The 23947-nt window shown below is 46.3% G+C and overlaps 1 protein-coding gene across 5 annotated transcripts in view; it reads right to left on the bottom strand.

Annotated features, from left to right (window-relative positions):
* Positions 1 to 23947, bottom strand: part of ALOX5AP (arachidonate 5-lipoxygenase activating protein) — a 52382-nt gene that overhangs the window by 11598 nt on the left and 16837 nt on the right. For 3 of the 5 annotated variants that reach the window (XM_054446585.2, XM_054446583.2, XM_054446584.2), the window contains 3 exons: positions 17275 to 17399; positions 8901 to 9000; positions 643 to 713 (listed from right to left, as the gene is read on the bottom strand). In XM_054446585.2, coding sequence (XP_054302560.2) covers positions 643 to 713; positions 8901 to 9000; positions 17275 to 17399 — 296 coding nt within the window. Of the gene's footprint in view, positions 1 to 642; positions 714 to 8900; positions 9001 to 17274; positions 17400 to 17553; positions 17578 to 21394; positions 21510 to 23947 lie in introns of those variants that run through there. The other 2 variants (XM_054446587.2, XM_054446586.2) reach the window with 2 other exon arrangements.

The following is a 23947-nucleotide window of genomic DNA, read 5'->3' as shown; positions in this document are numbered from 1 at the left end:
CCTTTCTGCCTGTGCCCTCCAGGGCCACAGAAGCTGGCCAGTTCATGCCAATCTGCCACTAGGCACAGTGCCAGGCGTGGCCCCGAAAGGGGACCAAAAGTATGACTGATTTCCACTCAATGTTAAATCAACTCTGGAAGTTGATCTGTCTTTCCAACTTGCTCAAGTCAAGCCTGCGGGCTGCTGATAACCGTGGGAAGGCTGGGGATGTGGCATCCAGCCCGTGGCTCAGTGGAAACATGCCTGAAGGAGGGCCACCACACTGGAAGCTTATTAGCAGAAGAGCCAAGTGACAGCGGTCCCAGAATAGATCCCTCAGGCACTCTCATTTATAATGCCCTTGTATCTGAACTAACACTGCTTAAGGATTCTGAGTCACATTTAGCCTTAAACCACCCTTGTCAGCACAGCAGCTCTCAACCAGCCACCAGGGAGCAAGCATTAGCAATGCATTATCACATGCGCTCTGCACGGGCGCAGAGCATGCCTGAAACACAGCCTCCCAAGGGCTCTCACCTCTCCAGGGCTTCACAGATGGGAGCCAGAGGTCAGGCAAAGTCCTTTCAACAAAAAGCCTGCCCTTTGAACCTCCTTGAGATGCACTTTATAGAAGGAGAATGAACAAAGGGAAGTCTGAGTTACCTTGGCTGCAAAGTAGCCCCGCAGACCAGAGCACAGCGAGGAAAGTGGGGTACGCATCTACACAGTTCTGGCTGCAGAATAAATAAACAAGGAGAAGACAATCAGAGACCAAGTTAGTGCAATGTGGTCTGAAAATTACCTGTAAGTTGAAGTTAATAATCGCCATCGTGCATGAAACATAAATCCCATTCGTAATTCCACTTACATCTACCCAATAAGATGGGACAGCCAGCTGCCACCTGGGAAACAAACAATGGTATAAAGCAAACACATGTTCATAATCCATTAACTCTGTTCCTACAGTGATGCGTAAGGGAGACTTGGTTTCTTGGTGTATTCCTTTGGCAGGGTTCCTGTTCCTGGCTGTGCCCCTGCGCTTCTTGGAATTCAAGAGTGAGCAATGCAGACAGAGGATGTGGCCACACTGGCGTGGGGGTGGTGGGGGATAAGAGCCCAACTAAGGAAACTTTTCTATCAGATCCACAAATCAGCCCAGGTCTGCAAGCCAGGCTGAGCAAAGAAGGGTGATCTTCAAGTGTTAAAGACACCAAAGTCAATTCAAAAAAGCTGGTGCTCAGAAAGTTAGCTTACTGAGAGGGTGATCACTGTGTGCTGGGCACAGTCCTCACTCCCTGGAGAGTTCTCACTCTACCATGGATGTTTTGCACCCCTCCTCTCTTTTTAACTCACCATATACCTGTGAGTTCACATGATAACTGTATGAGTTTCCTCTTGCTGCTGTAACAAGTGGCCACAAACTGAGTGGCTTAAAACAACACGCCTTGTAATCCCAGCACTTAGGGAGGCTAAGGCAGGCAGATCACAAAGTCAGGAGTTCAAGACAAGCCTGGCCAACATGGTGAAACCCTGTCTCTACTAAAAATACAAAAAATAGCCAGGCGTGGTGGCAGGCACCTGTAATCCCAGCTACTCAGGAGGCTGAGGCAGGAGAATCACTTGAACCCAGGAGGCGGAGGTTGCAGAGAGCCAAGATCACGCCACTGCACTCCAGCCCAGGCAACAGAGCAAGACTCTGTCTCAAAAAACAAAAAAAAACACCCCTTTACTATGGTTCAGGATGTGAGAAATCCAAAATAAATCTCAATGGGCTATAAAGTCAAGATGTTAGCAGGGCTGCAATCCTTCTGGAGCTTCTAGGGGAGAAACCATTTCCTTGCCTTCTCCAGCTTCTAGAGGTCACCTGTATTTCTTGACTCAGAACCTCCTTCCAACCTGAAAGTCAGGGATGGCCCGTCAAATCTTTCTTATTTTGAATGACTCTGACATCTACTCTTCTGCCTCCTTCTTCCACATTAAAAAGACCCTTGTGGTTACATCAGGTCCTACCCAGATCATCCAGGATAATCTCTTTAAGGCCAACTGGCTAGCTGCCTGAATTTCCCCTTGCCATGTAACATAACATATTCACAGGTTCCTAGGATTAGGATGTGGGCATGATTGGTGAGGGGGCCATTATTCTGCCTACCACAATTGCTCTCATGTTTCCAATAAGGAATTGAGGCTTGGAGAAGCTGAATAACTTGCTCAGGGTCATCCCGCTAGGGAGTGGCAAAGCCAGAATTCACACCATAATCAGTCTGTCTCCAAAGCCATGTCTGTTAACTCTTCGACTATACTAAATTAAATCATAGGTGTCCTCCTGAGAAGTCTGCAGTCCAGATCAGGATAATAAATATGCCCATCCATGAAAAACAGTGTAACTAGACTTGAGAGGCATAAAAAGGGAGGGAAATAAATACAGCAGAAAGGTCACTTGACTAGGATTAAAATCTCCATTCTGACTTTAACCAGCTGTTCACCATTGGCAAAACAATCTCTCTGGATTTAGTTTCCTTGTCTGTAAAACTGAGAGACTGATTATAATGCTGAGGTCCATGTGAATTCTCACAGTCCATGGTCGAAGGTGGCAGTTCTCCAGGCGTGCTCTCGGGACCAGCGGCAGCAGCAGCATCGAGAACGTGTTAGAAATGCAAATGTTCACGCCCACCTCAGGCCTTCAGAATTTAAAACTCTGTGTTGGGGCCCAGAAATCTGTTTTAACAAGCCTTCCATGTGATGCTGATGCCTGCTGATGTTTGAGAACCACGGGTTTCATGTGATTATATAGGTAAAAACAAAGATGCAATTTTCAAACTGCTCATGCAAACTGTTAGGGTCTCATGCCTCAGTGGTACCACTGAGAACTCGGGAATGGCCAGCCCTTCATCTGTGTCCTGCAGAGAACCCAGAGAGATCAGGTTATCTGTTCCTCACCACTGGAATCTTCGTGCTCCTCTGATGGTCAAAAGATCCTTTTCTGGAGAAGTCTATGAAGGTAACAGATGAGAAAGCTACCCTGGAATCCAGGCACAACCAAAAACCAGGAACAGGACAGAAAGAGCAGACCCCTGCTGACCTTGCAAAGTGCTCTGAATCCCAGAATTTCCACTGATCTAATGGACACGGTAGGAGCTCCAAAGGGCAGGAGGCCTCTACAAATTTACCATTGGGGTGAAGTCCTTAGTGAATAAACAGGTCCCCGAGTAACAATTGCAGCAGCTACTGGGCACTGGCATCACAGCTATTCTTATATATTACTAGAGGCACAAAATTGCAGCCTCAGGACTGAGAAAATATGATTCATTTTCCAGTTCAAGAAACTTAGAGAAAAAATTCCTTTTTTGGTTATTTGAATAACATTCTGTGTCTGATGGGGTAAGATGTCTGGTGCTCTTATTGTTTAAAAACCTATTAAGATTTCCCCTGCTTCCTTCTCTTTCTCATGTTTCGGGTCTTTGGTTTGTTTTTAAGTAGCGATTTTGTCTGGGTTATGCAAAAGGAAAAAATTCTTAATTGTCTAAGGGATTTGCTCATTAGAAATGGGAACTGCCTAGTGATTTGACATCGGGTCCGTATTCAACCATTCCTGACTATTAGTTCAAGTCATCTTGGTTCCTAATAAAACATGGTCAGCCTGGAGTTGAATGAAATTCTCCCAGCTGTAAGAAAATGGGCTCCTCCTGTGGATTTCCAGAATATTCTCAGAGCCTTGTTCCTGGCTCTGGCTCAAGCCAGTCCCTCTCTCCATCCAGGACTTCGAGGGCAGCTTCTACCCAAAGCTGCAAGCTTATGTGCCCCTCCTGGAGAGGGAGCTGCTGCTGAGCTGAATTCAAGTGGCTCTAGCCATGACAGCTGTCCAGTGGCTACTCATGCAGTCTTTGAAGTTCACACGATCTGGGCCCATTGCCATGGCTGCCTCTTATGGGCTATGTGAGTGTGGGTGCATTTCCTAGCCTCACTGAGCCTCAATTTGCTCATCTACAAGAGGTGGATGGAGACGTTAGTAATTACTTCCCTAGACTGTTGTGAGAATGAAACAAGGTGAAGTGCAACCTGGCTCACAGTAAGCATTCAATAAGTGGTGGCTATCATTGTTCCAATGTCTTCCTTCTTAACCCCCAGTGGAAATGTCTTTCCTATTGACAAATTATTATTATTATGGATTTTCTTTTGAGAAATTTTGCGCCATTTTTTTCTGCGAAACAGAACTGACGAACCCATTTTGAGTCTCATTCCTTGAGGTCTAAATAGGAGCTACTCAGCAGATCTTGCAACAATTCGCTGTGCTATGTTCAACTTGAAGTGCTGCACTATTCATGTTTTTATGGAGAAAAGAATTCGTTGCTATATTCCCTTTCATTTTCCTCCACCTCTGGGAATAAAACATAGAAACTCTTTAGTGTTCTGTTAATTAGTTTGGATTAATTTAAAGTAAGTAAATATAATTAATAACAGTTTATTAATAATAGTGTCAATACTAATTGACAGGATCATTGTAGACCTATCACCTTTAAATAATTTTACAAGTCTATGCCACTTGAAAGTGAGTCTAGGCCAGGCACCAGTGGCTCACGCCTGTAATCCCAGCACTCTGGGAGGCCGAGGCAGGCAGATCACCTGAGGTAAGGAGTTTGAGATCAGGCTGGCCAACATGGTGAAACCCTGTCTCTACTAAAGATACAAAAATTAGCTGGATATGGTGGTTCATGCCTGTGATCCGAGCGACTCGGGAGGCTGAGGCACAAGAATCGCTTAAGCCCAGAAGGCAGAGGTTGCAGTTAGCCAAGATTGCACCACTGCACTCCAGCCTGGTGACAGAGTGAAGCTCCATCTCAAAAAAGAAAGAAAGAAAGAAAGAAAGTGAGTCTAGAATGGACACCAAGAGATAAGAGATACAGGGAGAAGCGACATGAGGGTGGTATTCCAAAAACATGTTTTGATACACTCTGCAAAAAGCAGGCGGTAGGGGTGTCTGTAGTTAAATAATACATTCCCCTCTTAGAAAACCAAGAATCAGAATACCCTTAAACGTCCTCAAAAGTCTGTCTATAAAGAACTTGTTATCCCCTGTAACAACTGTTAAAAGTCCATGAACTTGTAATCCATTTAGAAAATTACACCTCTCCAGAGACACTTCTCCTCGCTGCAACCTGTGCTTACACTCACAAAGAGGAATCTTAGGTCGGCTAACAAGGATTTTTCTCCAAAAACCAAACTTTGACCAAGGCTGCTCTAGCCGTGCTCATTGGCTGGGAATAGGACATTAAACTGTGTTTTACACACGTAAACAGGCCAGGCACGGTGGCTCACGCCTGTAATTCCAACACTTTAGGGGGCCAAGGCGGGTGGATAACCTGAGGTCAGGAGTTTGAGACCAGCCTGACCAACATGGTGAAGCCCCATCTCTACTAAAAATACAAAAATTAGCCAGGCATAGGGGTATGTGCCTATAATCCCAGCTACTCTGGAGGCTGAAGCAGGAGAATCACTTGAATCTGGGAAGCTGAGGTTGCAGTGAGCCAAGATTGTGCCACTGCACTCCAGCCTGGGCAACAGAGTGTGACTCTGTCTTTCAAAAGAATGAATTGATCAGAATTAAAATATACACGTGAACAGAGTCCAGGTCCAATTCCTTTTAGCTCTCAAACCCTGACTCAGCTCTGCCCTCATGGGAGATGGGTGGAGGGACAGCCCATTAATTAAGGCCAAGTCTGAGCTGATGAGCCACACTGGCTAGTGTATCTGTTCAGCAGCTGCCCCAGAATCTTGAGCTATCTGTATCAGTCAGCAGTTGTGTTTTATGCTAAAAATACATGCATCTGTCTTTTTAATCCACCAGTATCATTTATCCTTCATGCTATTTTTCCTTGATAGCTATGGTCCCTAAACATTTATGATCCCACACCCCATCAACCAAAAATGTTGAGCATGCAACCTTATAACAAGTATATTTGCATATAAACTATATACACGTACTACTGTCCATGTGTATATTAAAAATGAAGAAAGCTTCATTTCTTACTTTTCAGATAGCAAGATTAAATGCATGTTCTTTTCTTCCTGCAGCCTCATGGGTCATCTTGCAACCCTTTTCAGTGCTCTTGGATGCCCCTGGAGAAGCTGCTGCTGGGACGACTTTCTCCTAGAATAACACACAACCCCATTGCCAGTGGTTTCCTGGCACAGGCAAACAGACCAGTTGCCTCTGGCTTTTGCCAGCATGTAGCTGCCTGCTGCATTGATCTTTGACCCTTTTTACAACCCAGACAGGCACACAGATATGTTGCTGGCCCAGGGAGGAAGTGGTCTTTATAACGGAACTGCAGCAGTGTCCAGACAGTTTTTATCTTACAGAAAACTCTCCACCCTGCCTGCTTAGTTCCTGCCTTTCCATGGCTATCTCTCCCCTCCCTCATCCTTCTCTTTCCCTCTCATGGAGGTTGAGTGTACAGACCCGTGGGTTTTGAGAGCTGGGCTGAAGCATCCACACAGTGGGGATGCCCAAGCAGCAATAATCACCTTCCACTCTCCTCTTATGCTTTTTTATCTCTGGAGCCCCACAATGACTGTGGAGCTTCCAAACGACCTTCCCAAGTGACACAGCACAGCCACCAACCAATGGGCACTTCTGCAATTTGGAGGCTGGCAACTAACGAGCCAGGTATAAGCACCATGGCTTCTTTTTTTTTTTTTTTTTTTTGAGACAGAGTCTCGCTGTCGCCTAGGTTGGAGTGCAGTGGCGCGATCTCAGCTCACTGCAGGCTCCACCCCCCGGGGTTCACGCCATTCTCCTGCCTCAGCCTCCCGAGTAGCTGGGACTACAGGTGCCTGCCACCTTGCCCGGCTAATTTTTTGTATTTTTAGTAGGGACAGGGTTTCACCGTGTTAGCCAGGATGGTCTCGATCTCCTGACCTCGTGATCCGCCTGCCTCGGCCTCCCAAAGTGCTGGGATTACAGGCGTGAGCCACCGCACCCGGCCACCATGGCTTCTTAGAAACAGAGCTGTTCACTCCTGGGGGCACATGGCAGAAACTACACAGCCTGGCCTGCTCCATTTCTTCTTCATTGCCTGCAAAATGGAAACTTAACTTCTAACCAGATATGGTGAAATTGCACCATAACTTCTCCAAATTGGTTGAGCTGAGGAGTCCATAGGAACACAATGTGACCAGTGAGAATGCAGTCACCTGGCAGAAGTTTCTCCTTCCAAACTGATATAGCAGAGTAGGAATGCTTCCTTTGGATTTCATCTGGGGAGAAGTTTTGACCTTGCCTCATCCAAGACACCTTCTTTGCACCTCTTGCATGTGGATGTGTCCGAGGCGGGACTCTAGTATCTTTCTCTGCAGATGGTGCAAAGAGGCTGACAGCAACTGACATAATTTCTGTACTCTCCTCCAAATGGTTTTTAAATGTCTTAAATTACACCTTTAAACATCTTAAATTGATTCTGAGAATTAATACATGGAAGGCCTAGATGTTAAAATAGAAACCTCTTTATAGTCAGTTTAGCAAAGGATTTCCTTGAGCTCAGACTGCTGGAATAGCCCTGGACGGAAGTGCTTGGGAGAAGGGAGTGGAGCCCAGAGCAGGTGGGAGCACGGACAAAGAGGGAGATCTAGGTGGCCCGCTGTAGCAGCACTGTGAGTACTCAGGGGCTGTCTGAAAGGGAAAATGCCCAAAAAGGGCAAGGGGCCAGGCAATCAGCCTGTGACTACCGTACTAATGCGTTCAAGAGTGGCCCAGCAATTTCGGAGCTGAGGGAGCAAAGCAGCCAATGAAAAACTGCAACAGAGGAGACGCCCCCTCCAATTCCCTAATGCCTACACCTCACTGAAACAATTAAAAATACCTAGATGAGGAGAAGGACTGAAGAGAAAGTATATCAGTGAATGTGATGTAGGCCTGTTCAGTCGAGATCACTTGAAGCCAGTTTAATTCACAGGAAACCAACGGTACCCCTGAAGGGGACCCTCCCTCCCATGGTGCCAGCAGCAAGCCCAGGGACTCCAACCCTGCAGTGTGAATTTTTGTCCTGAGTTTGCACCATTCATGGCATTCTGAATGCATTTTTCGTGGGTGACCATGACTCCCCCCTTTGGAAGGATCCCTGGGAACATCAAAGTTGCTCCTGGCATGGAACTGAAGGCCAGCTCCTCCCTTAGCTCTCCAGCATGAGGCCTTCCTCTGTGACAGGCCCCTAGTCCGTAGTCCATAGTCCCCAGCACACCTGCCACTGCCTGAGCCTTGAAATACACTCTGCATAAAGGAGAGAGGAGCATTTGAATAACATTCATTCAGATTTGCATCCCGAATAGATTGCACCCATCTTTAGGAGCCACTCAGGTGTTTTCAAACAGCCTTTTTATTCAAAGAAAAGAATGAGAGGGGGGAAAGCACTTGCTAATGTCCCCATTCTTTCTGTTCTTGTTCTAGTTGCTCAAGGAGCCCCTGTGTTAGAAAATGCAGTGGTGTCACCTCCAGACTTCCACCTGCAGGTGAGCAAGGGGTGGGTGAATTGAAGGCTGTCACCAGCGTGTCGTACCTGTGGCTTCTGAAGGTGACTGGTAAGTCATGGCTGGTGTTCACAGTAGCACCCCTGGTCTAAACCCACAGGAAATAGGTCAACTTCTCTAACCAAATGACTCTCTCAGATCTTTCTGAAGCTGCAGAAGATCACACCTCCCTCCACCAATGTGCCCCATATCCCCACTCCCTTTCTTTTGACACTAGCACTCACTAAGATGATAAAGGGTGTCCACAAAGCCTCTCTGGTGAAGTCCGACCTTCCTCACCTCCCTGGTGCTCAGAAACTTGGCTCAGACAGACATGTGGTATTAAGGGTGCTCATCACTCCTAGAAGGAGGCCCCCCTGCCCATGCCCCCACTTGTTAGCAACATCAGGGTTTGGACTCACTTGGCAGTGTAGACCCGCTCAAAGGCAAGTGTTCCTGTCCTCTGGAAGCTCCTCCCATTCTGGGTCCTGCTTTCGTGCTCCACTTTATGGGCAAAGAATCCTGCCAAGGGAAAAGGTTTGCATCTGGTTCATCGTGGGCATGTTCAGGAGGCTGTTACTTTCTTGTTTTACCAGAATGTTAAATGCCTCCTTGACTTGACCTCCAAACAGCCCTAAATGTCCTCTGTCAACTGTCATTTAGCAGAAATGTACTCAGCAGCTGCTCTCTACTGAACACTGTGTTTGGTGTTGGAAACACAGTCGTGAGCAAGGCACGGCCTCCACTTTCCAGGATCTTACAGTCTAAAGGAATAGACCAGCAAGGAAAGCAGACATTCCACACAGCAGAGCAAGTCACGCCAAGATGAGATTGAGTACACGGTGCTTTCAGGGTCAAAGGAGGCAACTTAATTCCATGTTGGGTGACAGAAGGATTCCTTGAGGGAATGACATCTAAGATAAAAGCTGAAGAACAGGTAGAAATTAGCCAAGCAGAGGGACGGGGAGGGGCCGCTCTACAAAGGAGGGGGAATGGAGGGCACTGGGGAGGGAACGGAATTTGGTAGAACCACAGACAAGGCCAAAGAGGGAGGTGATGAATCGTTCCTTCAATGACACGTATCTATGACCACTTGCCACATGCCAGACATTTAGTTTGCATCCAAGAACAAAACAAAGAGCCTTGGTTTGAGGAACTGATGCTCTGGTGAGGACAGCAGAGGAGGAGACAGATCATCCACAGTAAGCAAAATACATAAATTAAAATGATACGGTGTGCTGAGCTATGGGCGAAAGAAGAGCATGGTAAGGGGCCGTTTGATGCACGCAAGAAGGTGGGGTCGTGAGCCTCAATGAGAAAGTAATAACTGAGCCAGGGCTTCAAGAAGATGACCATTGAGATTTGCCCCTGGGACCTAGCAGGGCGACTGTGACCTTGCTGAGAGCCGTGTGAAGAAATTCAGAACTTAGTTCCGTCTAAGAGCTACAAGGAATTACTGACAGGTTTAAGCAGAGGAATGTTGTCATCAGAAAGCCACCCTGTCTTTAGTGTGGCAGGAACTTAGCAGAATCAGATCCAGGATTGGGGGATAAGATAGGAGTCGACTGGGGTGGTGGCGGTGGGGGTGTCAGAGATGCCAAGGAGACACAGTCTGGAGGGTTTGACTATAGATTGGATGATGGGGAGTGGGGGGGCCGTGAAGGTCTCCCTGCCCCCCTCCCCTTCTATTTTATTCCTTTACTCCTTTTTCAAGAGTGAAAAAAGGGATACATGTGATTGTCAGGGATCCAACCACAGGGTTCCTTTTCATCAATTTCATATTATCCTCCTCAAAAAGACATTAAAGAGGTGCTTTATTGTGTATAGGAATAAAAGCCTTTCATGTTTTTCTTTTCGACACAAATAACACTCCTTCTGTAGGAATGTGCCCACTTTGAGTGTATCTGTAGGGCTCTCTTGCATAAAGGAAGGGCCCACCTCATCCCAGGCAATGTGGTGAGCACTTGCCATGTATTCCGTCACTGAGCTTTGCACCCACTCTATCCAATGGGTAGTACTGTTCCCACTCTGTAGGTAAGAACGCTGCAACTTTCCAGAGTCAACCTGCCACTGGGCAGAGGTGCAGCCGGGACTTCAAACTCTCCGGGGCATATGGGGATGCGTTTCTCCTCTTGCTGTCACCGTGAAGCTCCCTGTAGGATTTCATCAGCTCCACAGGTTTTTTGTTTTTTTTTTTTTAGATGCGTAGTCTCACTCTGTCGCCCAGGCTGGAGTGCAGTGGTGTGACCTCGGCTCACTGCAGCCTCCACCTCCAGGGTTCAGGCGATTCTTCTGCCTCAGCCTCCCGAGTAGCTGGGACTACAGGCACGCGTCATCACGCCCGGCTATTTTTTGTATTTTTAGTAGAGACAGGGTTTCACCATATTGGCCAGGCTGGTCTCGAACTCCTGACCTCGTGATCCACCCGCCTCAGCCTCCCAAAGTGTTGGGATTACAGGTGTGAGCCACCAGGCCCAGCCAGCTCCACAGGGTTTAATATACCTGTCGATTCGAAAGATCTGTTTTTACCAGAGTATGACAGAAAATGCTGATCATTTTCTTTCTGGAACCCAAGGTGGTATTCCCTGCCTCTGAACACATAATCAACCTTCTGTATCTGCGGGTTCTGCATTCCTGGAGTCAACCAACCACTGACCAAAAATATTTTTAAAAAAAACCAAAAAACAGAAAACCATTTGTCTGGACTGAATATGTATAAATTTTTTTCTTGTTACTATCTTTTAAGAATACAGTATAACAACTCTACATAGCATTTACATTCTATCAGGTATTATAAGTAATCTAAGCCACACACAGTGGCTCATGCCTGTAATCCCATCACTTTGGGAGGCCAAGGCGGGTAGATCTCCTGAGGTCAGGAGTTCAAGACCAGCCAGGCCAACATGGTGACACCCCATCTCTACTAAAAATACAAAAATTAGCCAGTTGTTGGGGGGGTGGGGAGGGGCCTGTAATCCTAACTACACAGGAGGCTGAGACAGGAGAATTGCTTGAACCCAGGAGGCGGAGGTTGCAGTGAACTGAGATTGCACCATTGCACTCCAGCCTGGGTGACAAGAGTGAAACTCCATCTCAAAAAGAAAAAAAAAAAAAGACAAAACACGTAATCTAGAGATGATCTAGAGATTACTTAAAGTATATGGAGGATGTGTCGAGACCATCCTGGCTAACATGGTGAAACCACGTCTCTACTAAAAAATACAAAAAAAAAAATTAGCTGGGCGTGGTGGCAGGCACCTGTAGTTCCAGCTACTTGGGAGGCTGAGGCAGGAGAATGGCATGAACCCGGGAGGCAGAGCTTGCAGTGAGCCAAGATCGAGCCACTGCACTCCAGCCTGGGCAACAGAGCAAGACTCCGTCTCAAAAAAAAAAAAAAGTATTTTTTTGTAGGTTAAATGCAAATACTATGCCATTTTACATCAGGGACTTGAGCATCCATGAATTTTGGCATCCGAGGGAGGTCCTAGAACCAATCTCCCAGGGATACCAAGGGATGACTGTATTAAAAGTCAGAGGTTATTTCTACAACCAGCAGCATGATGTGCTGTACTTCTCTGCATCTGCCACTCTTCTTTCCCTCCTTGCTCAGAGAACCGAGCCCCTTCCTTTTCTCTAAGGCTGCATCCTCTACCTGTGATCTTGACCCTGTCCATGCCACTGACTTCAAGTCTGTATTTCATTGCTCCTTCTCCCACTTCCAGAATCTTTAATATCATATTCTGTCCTTTTCTTTATCCTGGAAACACCAACAGATCTTCCCTACCCTTTAAACAAAACAAAAACAAACCTGCTTCAGTCCAATATTCAACTAGGATTTACCTCTCCTTCCTTCTAAGCTAAACTTGGAAGAGTTGGCTGCCTTTGTCTACTCCTCACCGCCCCCTCACTCCCCAACCTCTTGTAATCCTCCAGTATGCTACAGAAACAATGCATGCAAAGACCATAAACACACTTATCTCGGCTAGCTGCTAACAGTAAGCCAAAACCAGTGTGAGAGAGAGACAAAGACACAGATAGAGAGATGGCTGCAAACCGTTGTGAGGCATCTGCCATACGTGGGCACTGCTAGCTACTTCAACTATATCATCTTGTGCAAGACCTTCAGCAACCACAGGTGGAGGTTATCAATCACTCCACTGGTCAGTGAAGGAAACTGAGGGCCAGAGAAGTTAAATAAGTTTCTCAACAAACATAAAGAGATCTTGAGATTTTAGTTAGCCACAGAGTTAATATGAGTCAGCAATGACACATAGTTCTCAAAAAAATAACTCAGACGTAGATTATTCTAACAGAGTTGATGTCCGGATCTCAGGAACAGCTTCCCTGTACAGAAGACACCTATCTGCATAGGTGTTCTTAGAAAGAACACAGGAAGAGGAGAGGAGACCCAGTGGCAAGGGACTTCAGAAATTATAGGCTGAAGAGGGGGATGTTACAGCTGACATTGTAAACACAGAAAGAGCAGGCACAGTCTAAGTGATTTTAGGGAACAGCACCAGGACTGCTGGATAAAAGGCATAGGGCTGCAGATTTCAGCTCAACATAAGAAAGAACTTCTTGAACAGTGAGTGCTTGAATGAATGAATTGGAGGCAATATGCATGGAGCAAGTGTCTACTCTCTAAACTCAGATGATTAGGTTTTAATCCCAGCTTCACGACTCCTGACCTTGGGACTTTCAACCAAATTCTCCATGACTCACTTTGCTTATCTGTAAAACAGGAATAAATAATAGTGTGTATTTCTAGGCTGGGTTCATGCCTGTAATTCCAGCACTTTGGGAGACCGAGGCAGGAGGATCACTTGAGGTCAGGAGTTGGAGGCCAACCTGGCCAACATGGTGAAACCCTGTCTTTACTAAAAATACAAAAATTAGCTGGGTGTGGTGGCACATGCTTGTAGTCCTAGCTACTCAGGAGGCTAAGACATGAGAATCACTTGAGCCTGGGAGGCGGAGGTTGCAGTCAGCTGAGATGGCGCTACTGCACTCCAGCCTTGCTGACAGAGTGAAACTGTCTCAAAAATAATAATCATAATATATATTTCTTTATTCACTTGCATACACTTATAAAGACCTGTCTTTGTGCCAGGCAGTGTCCTGGGTGCAGGGGAATAAAGCAGGGAACAAAAGAGGTACAGTGAAGGAAAGGTCAGCCTACAGCGACCCCACCAGTCTCTGCAAAGGCAGTTGCATGAGTGGGTGAGTGCAAGGATTAAATGGTGCAAAGATTATATGAGATAATACTAAGCACAGCAGAAAGCGCCATTCTTCACACAACTCAAGCTTTCAATCCATGCAACAACAGGAAAGGCAAACTTGGAAGTTTGTGAGTTTTCCAAACACTGCAGTGTTCAGGAAGAAGCAGCCGGTGGAGGTGGGGGTGGCGGTTGGGTGTTACTGTAAGGAAGATTCCTGCTTTGGGGGAACTTCATGAGTCTATGATTCTGCTTCTAGAGCCTGTCAAATCCCAGGTTGGATGGAAAAGTCTTCCAATACGGTGCTTCTGAGGTTTCTTGTGAGTGTGTGTATGTATGTTGGGGTGGAACTAGTAACAGCAGCTCCATTTCCCTCCTTAGCACTATGCTCACAAACCCTTATGATTGCAGGGCCATAATGCCACCAAAACTTAGAGGAGGCTGCCTGTCTTGGGGGAAAGAGGACGCTGCTAATGCTTGCCAGCTTCCCCTACAACCAGAGCAGATGTGGAACAGCCTCCTGCAGGAGGACATCCTTCATCTGCCATCACTAAGTGTAGCTCACATTTCTTCCCAATCACTTTCTCCGAATACAGTATGTGCTTCCCAGGTTTGCATCATGTCCAGGCTGCTGGTACCTAGGCAGGAGAAGTTGGAGGCTCTCTGCCTGCTACTCATAAGAAATGCATCCATGTAATTAAAACTTGCCCTAAGCCCCAAACTGGGGAGACAGGTTTGAGCCCAACTCCTGTCTCCTTGCTGGCCAGCCTTGCAATAAAGGCTTTCTTTTCTCAAAAGCCAGTGTCATAGTATTGGCCAATGAGCCCATTTGCTATATTCTCTGGGAAACCAAGTTTTGATAGTTCTGGTCCAGGTTTCTTAGTATCATGTATGTTAAACTTGTTCTGTTTTTCCAAATCTGCATTCTGCTGGATCAAGCTGGAAAGGGTTACAAATTTGAAGATCTTGATGACTAAAGCATGTTTGAAAGGCAGAGGAGGACATTGCACCAGGTGGGCCAGCTCTGCCCAATCACAGAAAATCAGGCTCTCAAAGTATAGAGAGAGTGCAGAGCCCAGCCCAGTCATGGGCGCATGTGGAACTGTACCTCATTGTCTTGGGACACAGACTGTGTACAGTGCCTGGTAACACCATGGAAATCTTTTTTTAACTAACAGGAAGTGTTCAGAATGGCGTTTTGGGGTATGAGGAAGAAGAAAGGCAGAGTTTTTGCATATTTTTTTGAACTCTGTAAGGTAGGTCTATGGTTGCAACATTGAGGTTAATTAGAATTGCAAAGAGAGGCTTGGGCATACATCTGAATCTTTGTGATTGCCTAAAAACTCACAGTTAAAAACAAATAGTGGTGTTATCTCCTGAGTTATTTGAATGTTTTGCCCCCTCCATTGAGAAGTATACGAGGGGCTCTTCTGTGGTTTCAAAGGGACCACAGAAACTCCCTTCCTGAGCACAGGCAGGACAACTGTGCAAAGTCACTCTGACCACAGATTGCCTCAGCTGGCTCCCAAGGGGCAGCTGTGACAATGGAGGGACAGAGGCAGTGATGTGCAGGCCATCACACTCCAGCCCAAAAAATTAGCTTCCAGCTGGTCCATGCTAGTATCTCTTCAACCAGGAAGCCCCCGGCACACTCATCACTTCCGGGAACTCTGTTAGTGAGGCCACTGTGCCCTGTGGTCTGTAAAAATCTAGATCTCCAGATTGTGGCTGTCAGTACTCAGACATTTGGCCATCTTTAATCTTACCTCTACCTCCCACTTGTCCCACGGAAGAAGACTTAATCCTATCTGTCAAAAAAAATTCGAAATCTCACCACCCACCTCAATCTGAACAGGGTTTGCTAGACCATGACGGCAAAGTCCAGGACAAAGCCCTGGGCAGAGCAGGGCCAGTTCCCTGGTGCACCTCCATTAGGAGAGGTGAGGAGAACCTGTCCTTGAAACAGAGAGCTCTGAAGCTTCCCACAGTTCAGCTCTGAATTGAGAGGGAGCCGGAGAGAGTGAGCTCAAACTTCGTAGCTGGGTTCAGCCCCAACTGCACAGGCAGAGGAGGCGGCACAAAGTCCCCTGTCCACCGATGCTCCTCGGTTTTATTGATGGTTGTCAGGGGAGAGGCAAGAGGGGAGATCCTTCCAGAGCTGAATAAGTGCTGGCCACTTGCTCACCCATACAGCTACCTTCGCAGAGACTGCAGGCGTTGCTGCAGGCTGACCTGTCCATCACTGTAGCTGTTTTGTTTCCTGCTCTATCTGCCTGTACCCAGAATACTATCTGGCCCGGAGCAGGGTCTCTGTACATGTATGCAGGTTGAATAATGGAATCCTTGCCAATTTACAGGGCCAAGGGAGCCCTGTGTGAAATCATAATGGCTCAAGAAAATGGTGGCCTAAATAAGCCATTTGTTCCCTCTCTGAGCTACAACTTTGTTGTGTGTAATTTAGTATAAAAATGTTTGGGTCAGAAAGCCACAAAGTGTAGTTCTTATAGAAAACATACTTGGAGTGTGTGAAGCTGAGCCTTTCTGGTGTGGAGGCTGAGGGGGAGGCTTGCTCTGTGCCCAGAAGGCTACATCACCAGCATCTGTCCACACTCAAGATGGGGGAAAATAGAATATCCCAAAGTGATTAAATACTCAAAGTTCCAAAACATGACAGCGTGTCAATGTTCAGTAATCACCATAAAGCTACAGCAGCTGCCCTTAGTAATTACTCTTTTTTTCTCTATCTTAATAAATATAAAACACAAAGCCACTGGAGATACTTATGAAAGTGGTCTGAGGCAGTCCTAACTCAGAACTTTAGGGAGACAGCTCTACACAATCCTCCCTTTTCCAGACCTAGGTATCCTGCTTGTTTGTTGTTGTTGTTGTTGTTGTTGTTTTTAACTAATAGCAGGAATAATGGAAATGCAAACGCCGAACAGGACAATTTTCCTCTCTCTCTCTCTCTCTCTTTCCGAAGTCTACAATGCATATGAAAAATGCTTTCAAAATTATACGTGCTAGAGAAAAAGAAGGTATCACCAAAAAAAAGTTTCTTCAGAAGAAAAAAAGAAAAAAGTAATATAGAGGAAAAATAATGAGATTATTTTTTCTACGCACCTCCCAAAATCACTTTCTTTTTAGACTGCAGATGACTGGTAACTTCAATTGCACTGCAGATGTTAGAAAAGCCCAGTATCTAAGTAAATGTGTATACCATGTTCCCTTTCTAGTCTTCTCACCTTCCACCCCTTGCCTGGCCCCATTAATTAATAGTTAAAACGCTGATCATAGACACTTCGGTGAGGGTTTTTAGCAAAACCTTCAAGTTGCAGCCCTAGCTCTAAAAACGGGACTAGTCATCACCACAAAAGTGAAAGACTAAGAGGAGGAAAACCCCAAATTTACACAGAAATACACACAACCCTATACATTCAAAGAAAAAGAAGCAAAAAAAAAAATAAGGTAAAAGTGTGTGTGCATGCGCACACACAGACACAATTGTTTAAGCCTGACTTCCAAACAACCATCAGAGAAAATCTCCCCTTCTGTTCTTCCCTGAGTGAAGGGCTTTCCTTACCGTTCTGGACCACGCTGATGAGGGTGACAATGGCCAACAGGACAACATTGCCTACAGTTTCTTGATCCATGTTTGCTTCAGGCTCTCCAGAGAGGACTGCTCTGGCTCCGGCTCCACAACCTGCCCTGTACAGGAAGGGGAAGTGAGAGCTTGCACTCTTTCATCGTTACAATTTCTGAAGATCCCCAGCACAATTACACAGTGCCTTCTTCTTCCTTTTTTTTTTTTTTTTTTTAACTAACCACCAAAATGCCCTGGCTGTGGTTCAGTGTGACCTACCAGGAGAAGCAGGGCTTGGCAGAGGAGCACACAAAGCCAGCACACTCTCCTACACTTCCTTGTCATGGGAAACTTCCCTGAGAGTCTCCAGAATGAATCTTGGACCCAAGACCATGAGCAGCATGAGCCCAGCACAGGCACCAGAGAATCTGGAAGCTCTCATCATCTCTGACTTCAGCAAAGAGAAAGAAGGGAAAGTAAACCCAAAACTTTCAGGTCAGACAGAGTGGCATAAACCTGTAACCCCAGCACTTTGGGTGGCTGAGGTGGGAAGGTTCGCTTGGGCCCAGGACTTTGAGGCTACAGTGAGCCAATGATTATACCACTGCACTCCAGCCTGGGCAACAGAGCAAGACTGTCACACACACACACACACACACACAAACACACACAGAAATGTAAAATGAAACTTTAAAAAAATTTATAGAACACCAAAAGATCTGTGCCCCAAGTACTGTCCTTCTTTTTTTGAATTCCAAGAAAAATAGTGAACACTTAACACAAGGTAAGTAGCAGCCACATAAGGTTTGAATGAAGGAAGGAATAAATGGCAGTGGGGAGGGACAGCTGATATCTCCATTTCTTCAGAGAAAAGTAATAAAAGGAATTAATAAATTAAACCAAAGAATTCAAACCAAACCAAAGAATTCAGGTAAAAGGCAGAAATGGAGTTACAGATGATCCCTAAGGGAAATTTCCAAAGGATTGTTAAACACTGCAACTGACTTTTCTGAGGCAATTGCAGAAACACCTTCCTGGAAATTCTTTTCAACTTAATAAGAGTAGAGTGGCTGTGCTTTCTGAGAAAGTATAAGAGTGGACCTGCTGGGTGGGTGAGGTGGCTGCCTGGTATTCTGCAGCTCAGCTCAGTGTGACTGGCAATCCCTCCGAGTTTACATGGAAAATGCAAAATACCTGCAATCTTTGTCCCAGACTTAGCTATTTGGCATTGGTTAAGAGGTGCTTTTATCAAAACTTCACTTTGAAAGGGAACATGGACCACTGTAACTAGTGGCAGCAAGGAGGGCTGCATCTCGGCATGGAAGAGGTCATTGTGGGGGAAGATATTGCTCCCTCATATGTACAGTGCCAGAGGCCAGCTTCATTGCCCTCGGTTCAGCTGAGAGAGAAAGGCTGATGGAGGCAGTGTGCAGAGTTGCATGCGGGGAAGCCAGCAGCCAGGGCTGTGGGGCTGGTCATGACACACTTGGGTACTCCCTGAGTACCTAGGGCACTTTGTAGAGTATAGACTTTATGTTAGCCAAGGCTCTCCAGAGAAACTGAACCAATATATAAATAAATCTCCTCATATATATATACAGCAGATTTATAATAGAAATTGGTTCACATGCTCATGGACACCATGAAGTTTCATGGTTTGCCATCTGCAAGCTGGAGACTCAGAAAAGCTGCTGATGGAGACCAGTCTGCATTCAAAGGCCCGATCATCAAGGAGGGCAATGGGGCAAGACCCAGTCTGAATCCAAAAGCTGGAGAACCAGGGGCTCCAGTGTCCAAGGGCAGGAGAAGATGGATGGCCCAGCTCAAGAAGAAGAGGGAATTTGCCCTTCTGCCCGCTTTTTGTTCTATTCAGGCCCTCAGTGGATTGATGACACCCACCATATTGGTGAGGGTGGGAATTCTTTACTTAGTCCACTGATTCCAGTGCTGATCTCTTTCAGAAACACCCTCCCTAACACACCCAGAAAAAACATTTTACCAGCTACCTGGGCACTTTTTAGCTCAATCAATTTGACATAAAATTAACTACCACAGAGTTCTTACAAGATTGATTAGGGCTCAGCACTTGCAAGATTTGTATGTTCACCTTAGTGAGATCCAATTCATACCTGCAGTTTGGTAAGTTTCAGGGGACCCTTAGGTTTTGGTAGCCAAGGAGTATGAACCCCATAAAGAGTTAGCCCTTCTAACACTTACATCTTAGTGACAATGCATCAGAAATGAAGGCCAGTCCTCTTACAAAGTATTCCAGTTGCAAGCAACAGAAACTTAGCTCAAACTAGTTTAGGCAAAAAGGAGGACTTATTCACTCAAAGAGTCTAAAAAATCTGACAACCGAAGTTGAAAAGAGCAGAGATGTGGTTAGGCCTTGGAGCTAGAGAGCTTTCTCTCTCTCTCTTAAATGTAGTTCTTTCTCTCTCCCGCCCTTCCCCTCTTTTTTTTTTTTTTTTTTTTTTTTTTTTGAGACGGAGTCTTGCCCTGTGGCTCCAGGCTGGCGTGCAGTGGCGCGATCTCAGCTCACTGCAAGCTCCGCCTCCCGGGTTCACGCCATTCTCCTGTCTCAGCCTCCTCAGTAGCTGGGATTACAGGCGCCCGCCACCACGCCCAGCTAATTTTTTTGTATTTTTTAGTAGAAACAGGGTTTCACAGTGTTAGCCAGGATGGTCTCGATCTCCTGACCTCATGATCCGCCCGCCTCGGCCTCCCAAAGTGCTGGGATTACAGGCATGAGCCACCGCGCCCGGCCCCCTCTTTTTTCTCTCTCTTCTGTCCCTTTCTCTCTCTCTCTCTTTCCCTTCTCTCTATCTCTGTCTGTCTTTCTTCCAATCTCTCCTCTCGCTCTCTCTCAGCTTCTCTTAGCATGTCAAACGTATTCTCTCTGCAGACCTGTTTCCTGGAGACATCTTCAACAACTCTGGAGTTTTACATTTTATAGCTTCCATCACCTGTCAAAGACTGACTTCTCTCATCTAATGTCTTAGGACAGCCTCGTTGGCCCAGGCTGCCCGGGTGTCCATTCTTGGAGACGTCAACCAGATGGCAGGAGAATGAAGACCCTGGTAGTTCTCACAACTACCACGTGGCAGAGGGGGACTGACTAATCCCGCAAAGAAAAATTGGGAGGAGGGAGTGAGAGGTGTATTTACTATTGCACTTGACTGTCCAATAGTTATAATCCCCAGATTTAAATTTCCAGTTTTTAAAGAAGTTTCTCTATCCTACACGCTTCTGGCTTTAAAACTCTTCCCAATCTGCCGCACATGAAAACAGCACCCACGGGGACCAACGTGGTCAGCCCCCACCACCACTGGAAACCTTCCGGGCTCCGTGGAACACAGGGACCCACACCTTCTGGGGCCCCACACATGGGAGAAAATTCCAGCCATTCGCGCTTTAGAAGGTCCAAAGGCGCCTGGGGAGAGGTGCCGGGCACCACCCTCTGAGCTCCTTGGAGTCACCCCAGCCAGCGCGCAGAGCACGTGCAGAGGCCCGGGGATGGAGGGAGTCCACTTCACCCGGGAAGAGCGTGTTAATAGCCGAGACGGCCATTAAATTACAGCGCGCACATTAAGATTCTGGCTGCAGCTGCAGAGGAACACTTATCAGAGGTGAAGCCTCTGGAAATGCCACTCATCTCAATAGAGAGCTGCTGAGACAGAACAAAAAGACAAGGGGCACCGCGAGAGCCGGGGAGGGGAGCGCAGCCCGCCGTGCCTGCCAGGATTCCCGCCCAAGACTGCCTGGCCGCAGCCCAGAGCAGCCCAGAATCCGGAGCCGCTGAGCGGCTGTGTCGTGGGGACCTAGTCTGTACTGGGCATTGTACCCAGAGCCTCACATTTGCTCCTCAGTGCAACCCTCTGAGGGACAAATTATCCCCCTTCCATTGCCCAGAAAGTGAAACTGAGGATCAGAGGGGTTAAAAAAACTGAGGATCAGAGGGGTCAAGGGCCTGGCACGGTGGCTCACGCCTGTAGTCCCAGCACTTTTGAAGGCCGAGGCTAGAGGATGGCTTGAGTCCAGGAGTTGGAGACCAACCTGGGCAACATAGCAAGACTCCCGTCTCTACAAAAGTAAATTAGCTGGACGTGGTGGCACAGACCTGTAGTCCCAGCTACTCGGGGCCGAGGCAGGAGGATCGCTTGAGGCTGTAGAGATGGAGGCTTCAGTGAGCTGTGATCTCAACACTGCATTCCAGCCTGGGCAAGAGAGGGAGATCCTGTCTTAAAAAAAAAAAAAAAAAAAAAATGTGGTCAAGGCAAAGACCCACATAGCAAGGAGCAGAACAAGGGTTCAAGCCCAGGCCGGTCTGGCTTTAAAGTCTGGAGTTTTAATCACTCTACGTGCTGCTACCGGAATAGTCTTCAGAACCTGGGGCTCCCTGGTCCTTCTGCATTTGTGCCTGGCAATCCCCTCACAGGCTAAAGCACTGAGCAATGGCCCCTCAGCCCTGAAGATAGATTTTTAGAAAGGAAAGAAAGGAAGACATATACACTTCATGGGAAATAACATATCCCCACAACATCTGACCATTAGCAAAGGTAATTTTACAAGAAATATCCCACAGCGACAGGGCTGTGAGCCCACCCCTCTCCCACCCATCCCCTGCTCCCAGCGCCCTCCGTAATTATGCATATGCTGCACTGATCTGTGTGTGACAGGTTAGTTAGACAAATGTGCTGGGAGTAGGCAAGAATAATTAGCACATTGATTAATTAGAGTACTGTTAGTAGTTTGACTGTGAAGGACAACCATTTGTCAACAGAGATCAGGACAGCTGGGGCCAAGCAGTGACTCAGGGGGGCAACAATTCAGGGACGCCGAGGCTCTGCCCAGCTGCTGTTAAAAATCCTAGGAGCTGTGCAGACACTTCGCATCAACATGCCTCCATCGCCATGACAACGGGGCCACTATGCCCGGCTGTCAGCCTACAGCATTCACGTAGCCTTCATCCTCACTTCAGGGTGCACGTTGCCATCTCATGACATCTCTTCCCTCCACTCCCCATTCAGGGTTGCCCTCCCTGTTCATTAGGACAAGGATTGACTGGTGGTGAGGGAGAGGGAGCAGGAGGTGGGGTCAGTGCCAGGCAAGGCATAGAGATACAGCCCAGGTCTACAGGCTGGAATTATGGATGGTTACACAACAGTTCCTTTTCATTTCAGTTAGTCTAAAGAATCTTCAGACCAATATTGAGCTGAATGGTAAGTGATATGAACAGAGACCAGTCATGGTCTGTTCCAGATGTTACATGCCAATGGTGTCTGTGAGAACCAAATCAACCTGGTTAAAGTGTTGTTTCTCGTTTCCTGGCCACAATCAGGTGGGCTTTCCTTCCATGAACAGCTAGCTCATGGTTCTGAACGGAACAGAACTAAATTGAGATGAATCCTCACGTCATTCTATAGCTGAAGAAAGAAAGATAGTGAATTTGCTGTAACCTCATACGCTATTGATTAAACTTCACACAGGCTCAGAGTGCTTTACAGATATAACCTTCTTTCTCTAGAATCTTACGTTGTAAGCTGATCATATCGGTGCAAAGCGAACAAATAGAAGACAAAGTCCATAGCCATTCACACAGACAGATAGCAGGAAGCCAATGTAGTATCCGCAAAACCTCTTCCTTTTCCCATCACAAATTCACACTACACAGTGTATTGCTTATGCATTTGTAGGTAAATGAAGCAAATGACCTATGCATATGGAAAACATAACGTAGTGTGTTGTGTAAGAAATCAAAGGTTAAGGCCGGGCACAGTGGCTCGTGCCTATAATCACAAAACTGTGGGAGGCCGAGGCGGGCAGATCACCTGAGGTCAGGAGTTCAAGACCAGCCTGGCCAAAATGGCAAAACCCTATCTCTACTAAAAATACAAAAATTAGATGGGTATAGTGGTGCACACCTACAGTTCCAGCCCCTTGGGAGGCTGAGGCAGGAGAATAACTTGAACCCAGGAGGCAGAGATTGCAGTGAGCTGGGATCACGCCACTGCACTCCAGCCTGGGTGACAGAGCGAGGCTCCATCTCAAAAAAAAAAAACAAAAAAACAAAAAAAAAAAACAGGTTAGACATGGATTTCCTTGCTCCAGACTTAGCTTTATCTGTTTTGTAGGCAATCCAAGAAAAGCAGGTCAGTCATGGGTATGGCCTGCCTTGGGAACATTCAGTTCTAATAGGATTAAAACTCGTGATGCCCATATATGCTCAGTTGATTTTTTGACAAAGTAATTCAATGGGGAAAGGAGAGTCTTTTTAACAAGTGTGCTAGAACAACTGTATATTCTTATGGGAAAGAAAATGAATCTTGACCCTTCCAAAAAATCACACAAATTGTAACTAGAAATGGGTCTTAAACATACACACAAAAACTAAAAATATAAAACTTCCAAAAGAAAACATAGGAGAAAGTCTTTGTGACCATGAAGAAGGCAAAATTTTTAGATAACACAAAAAGCATGAGCCATCTAAGAAAAAAAAATCAATAAATTAGACTTCATCAAAATGTAAAACTTCCGCTCTTCAAATAACAACAGATATTTTGCTAAAGAAGATATACATATAGCCAATAGGTGCATGAAAAGATGTTAAACATCATTAGTCACTAGGGAAATACAAATTATTACTACAATGAGATAATACAATACACCTATT

The sequence above is a fragment of the Pongo pygmaeus genome, chromosome 14 (assembly GCF_028885625.2).
Source record: "Pongo pygmaeus isolate AG05252 chromosome 14, NHGRI_mPonPyg2-v2.0_pri, whole genome shotgun sequence".
Taxonomy (NCBI): Eukaryota; Metazoa; Chordata; class Mammalia; order Primates; family Hominidae; genus Pongo; species Pongo pygmaeus.
This window is presented reverse-complemented; position numbering and strand designations above follow the sequence as displayed.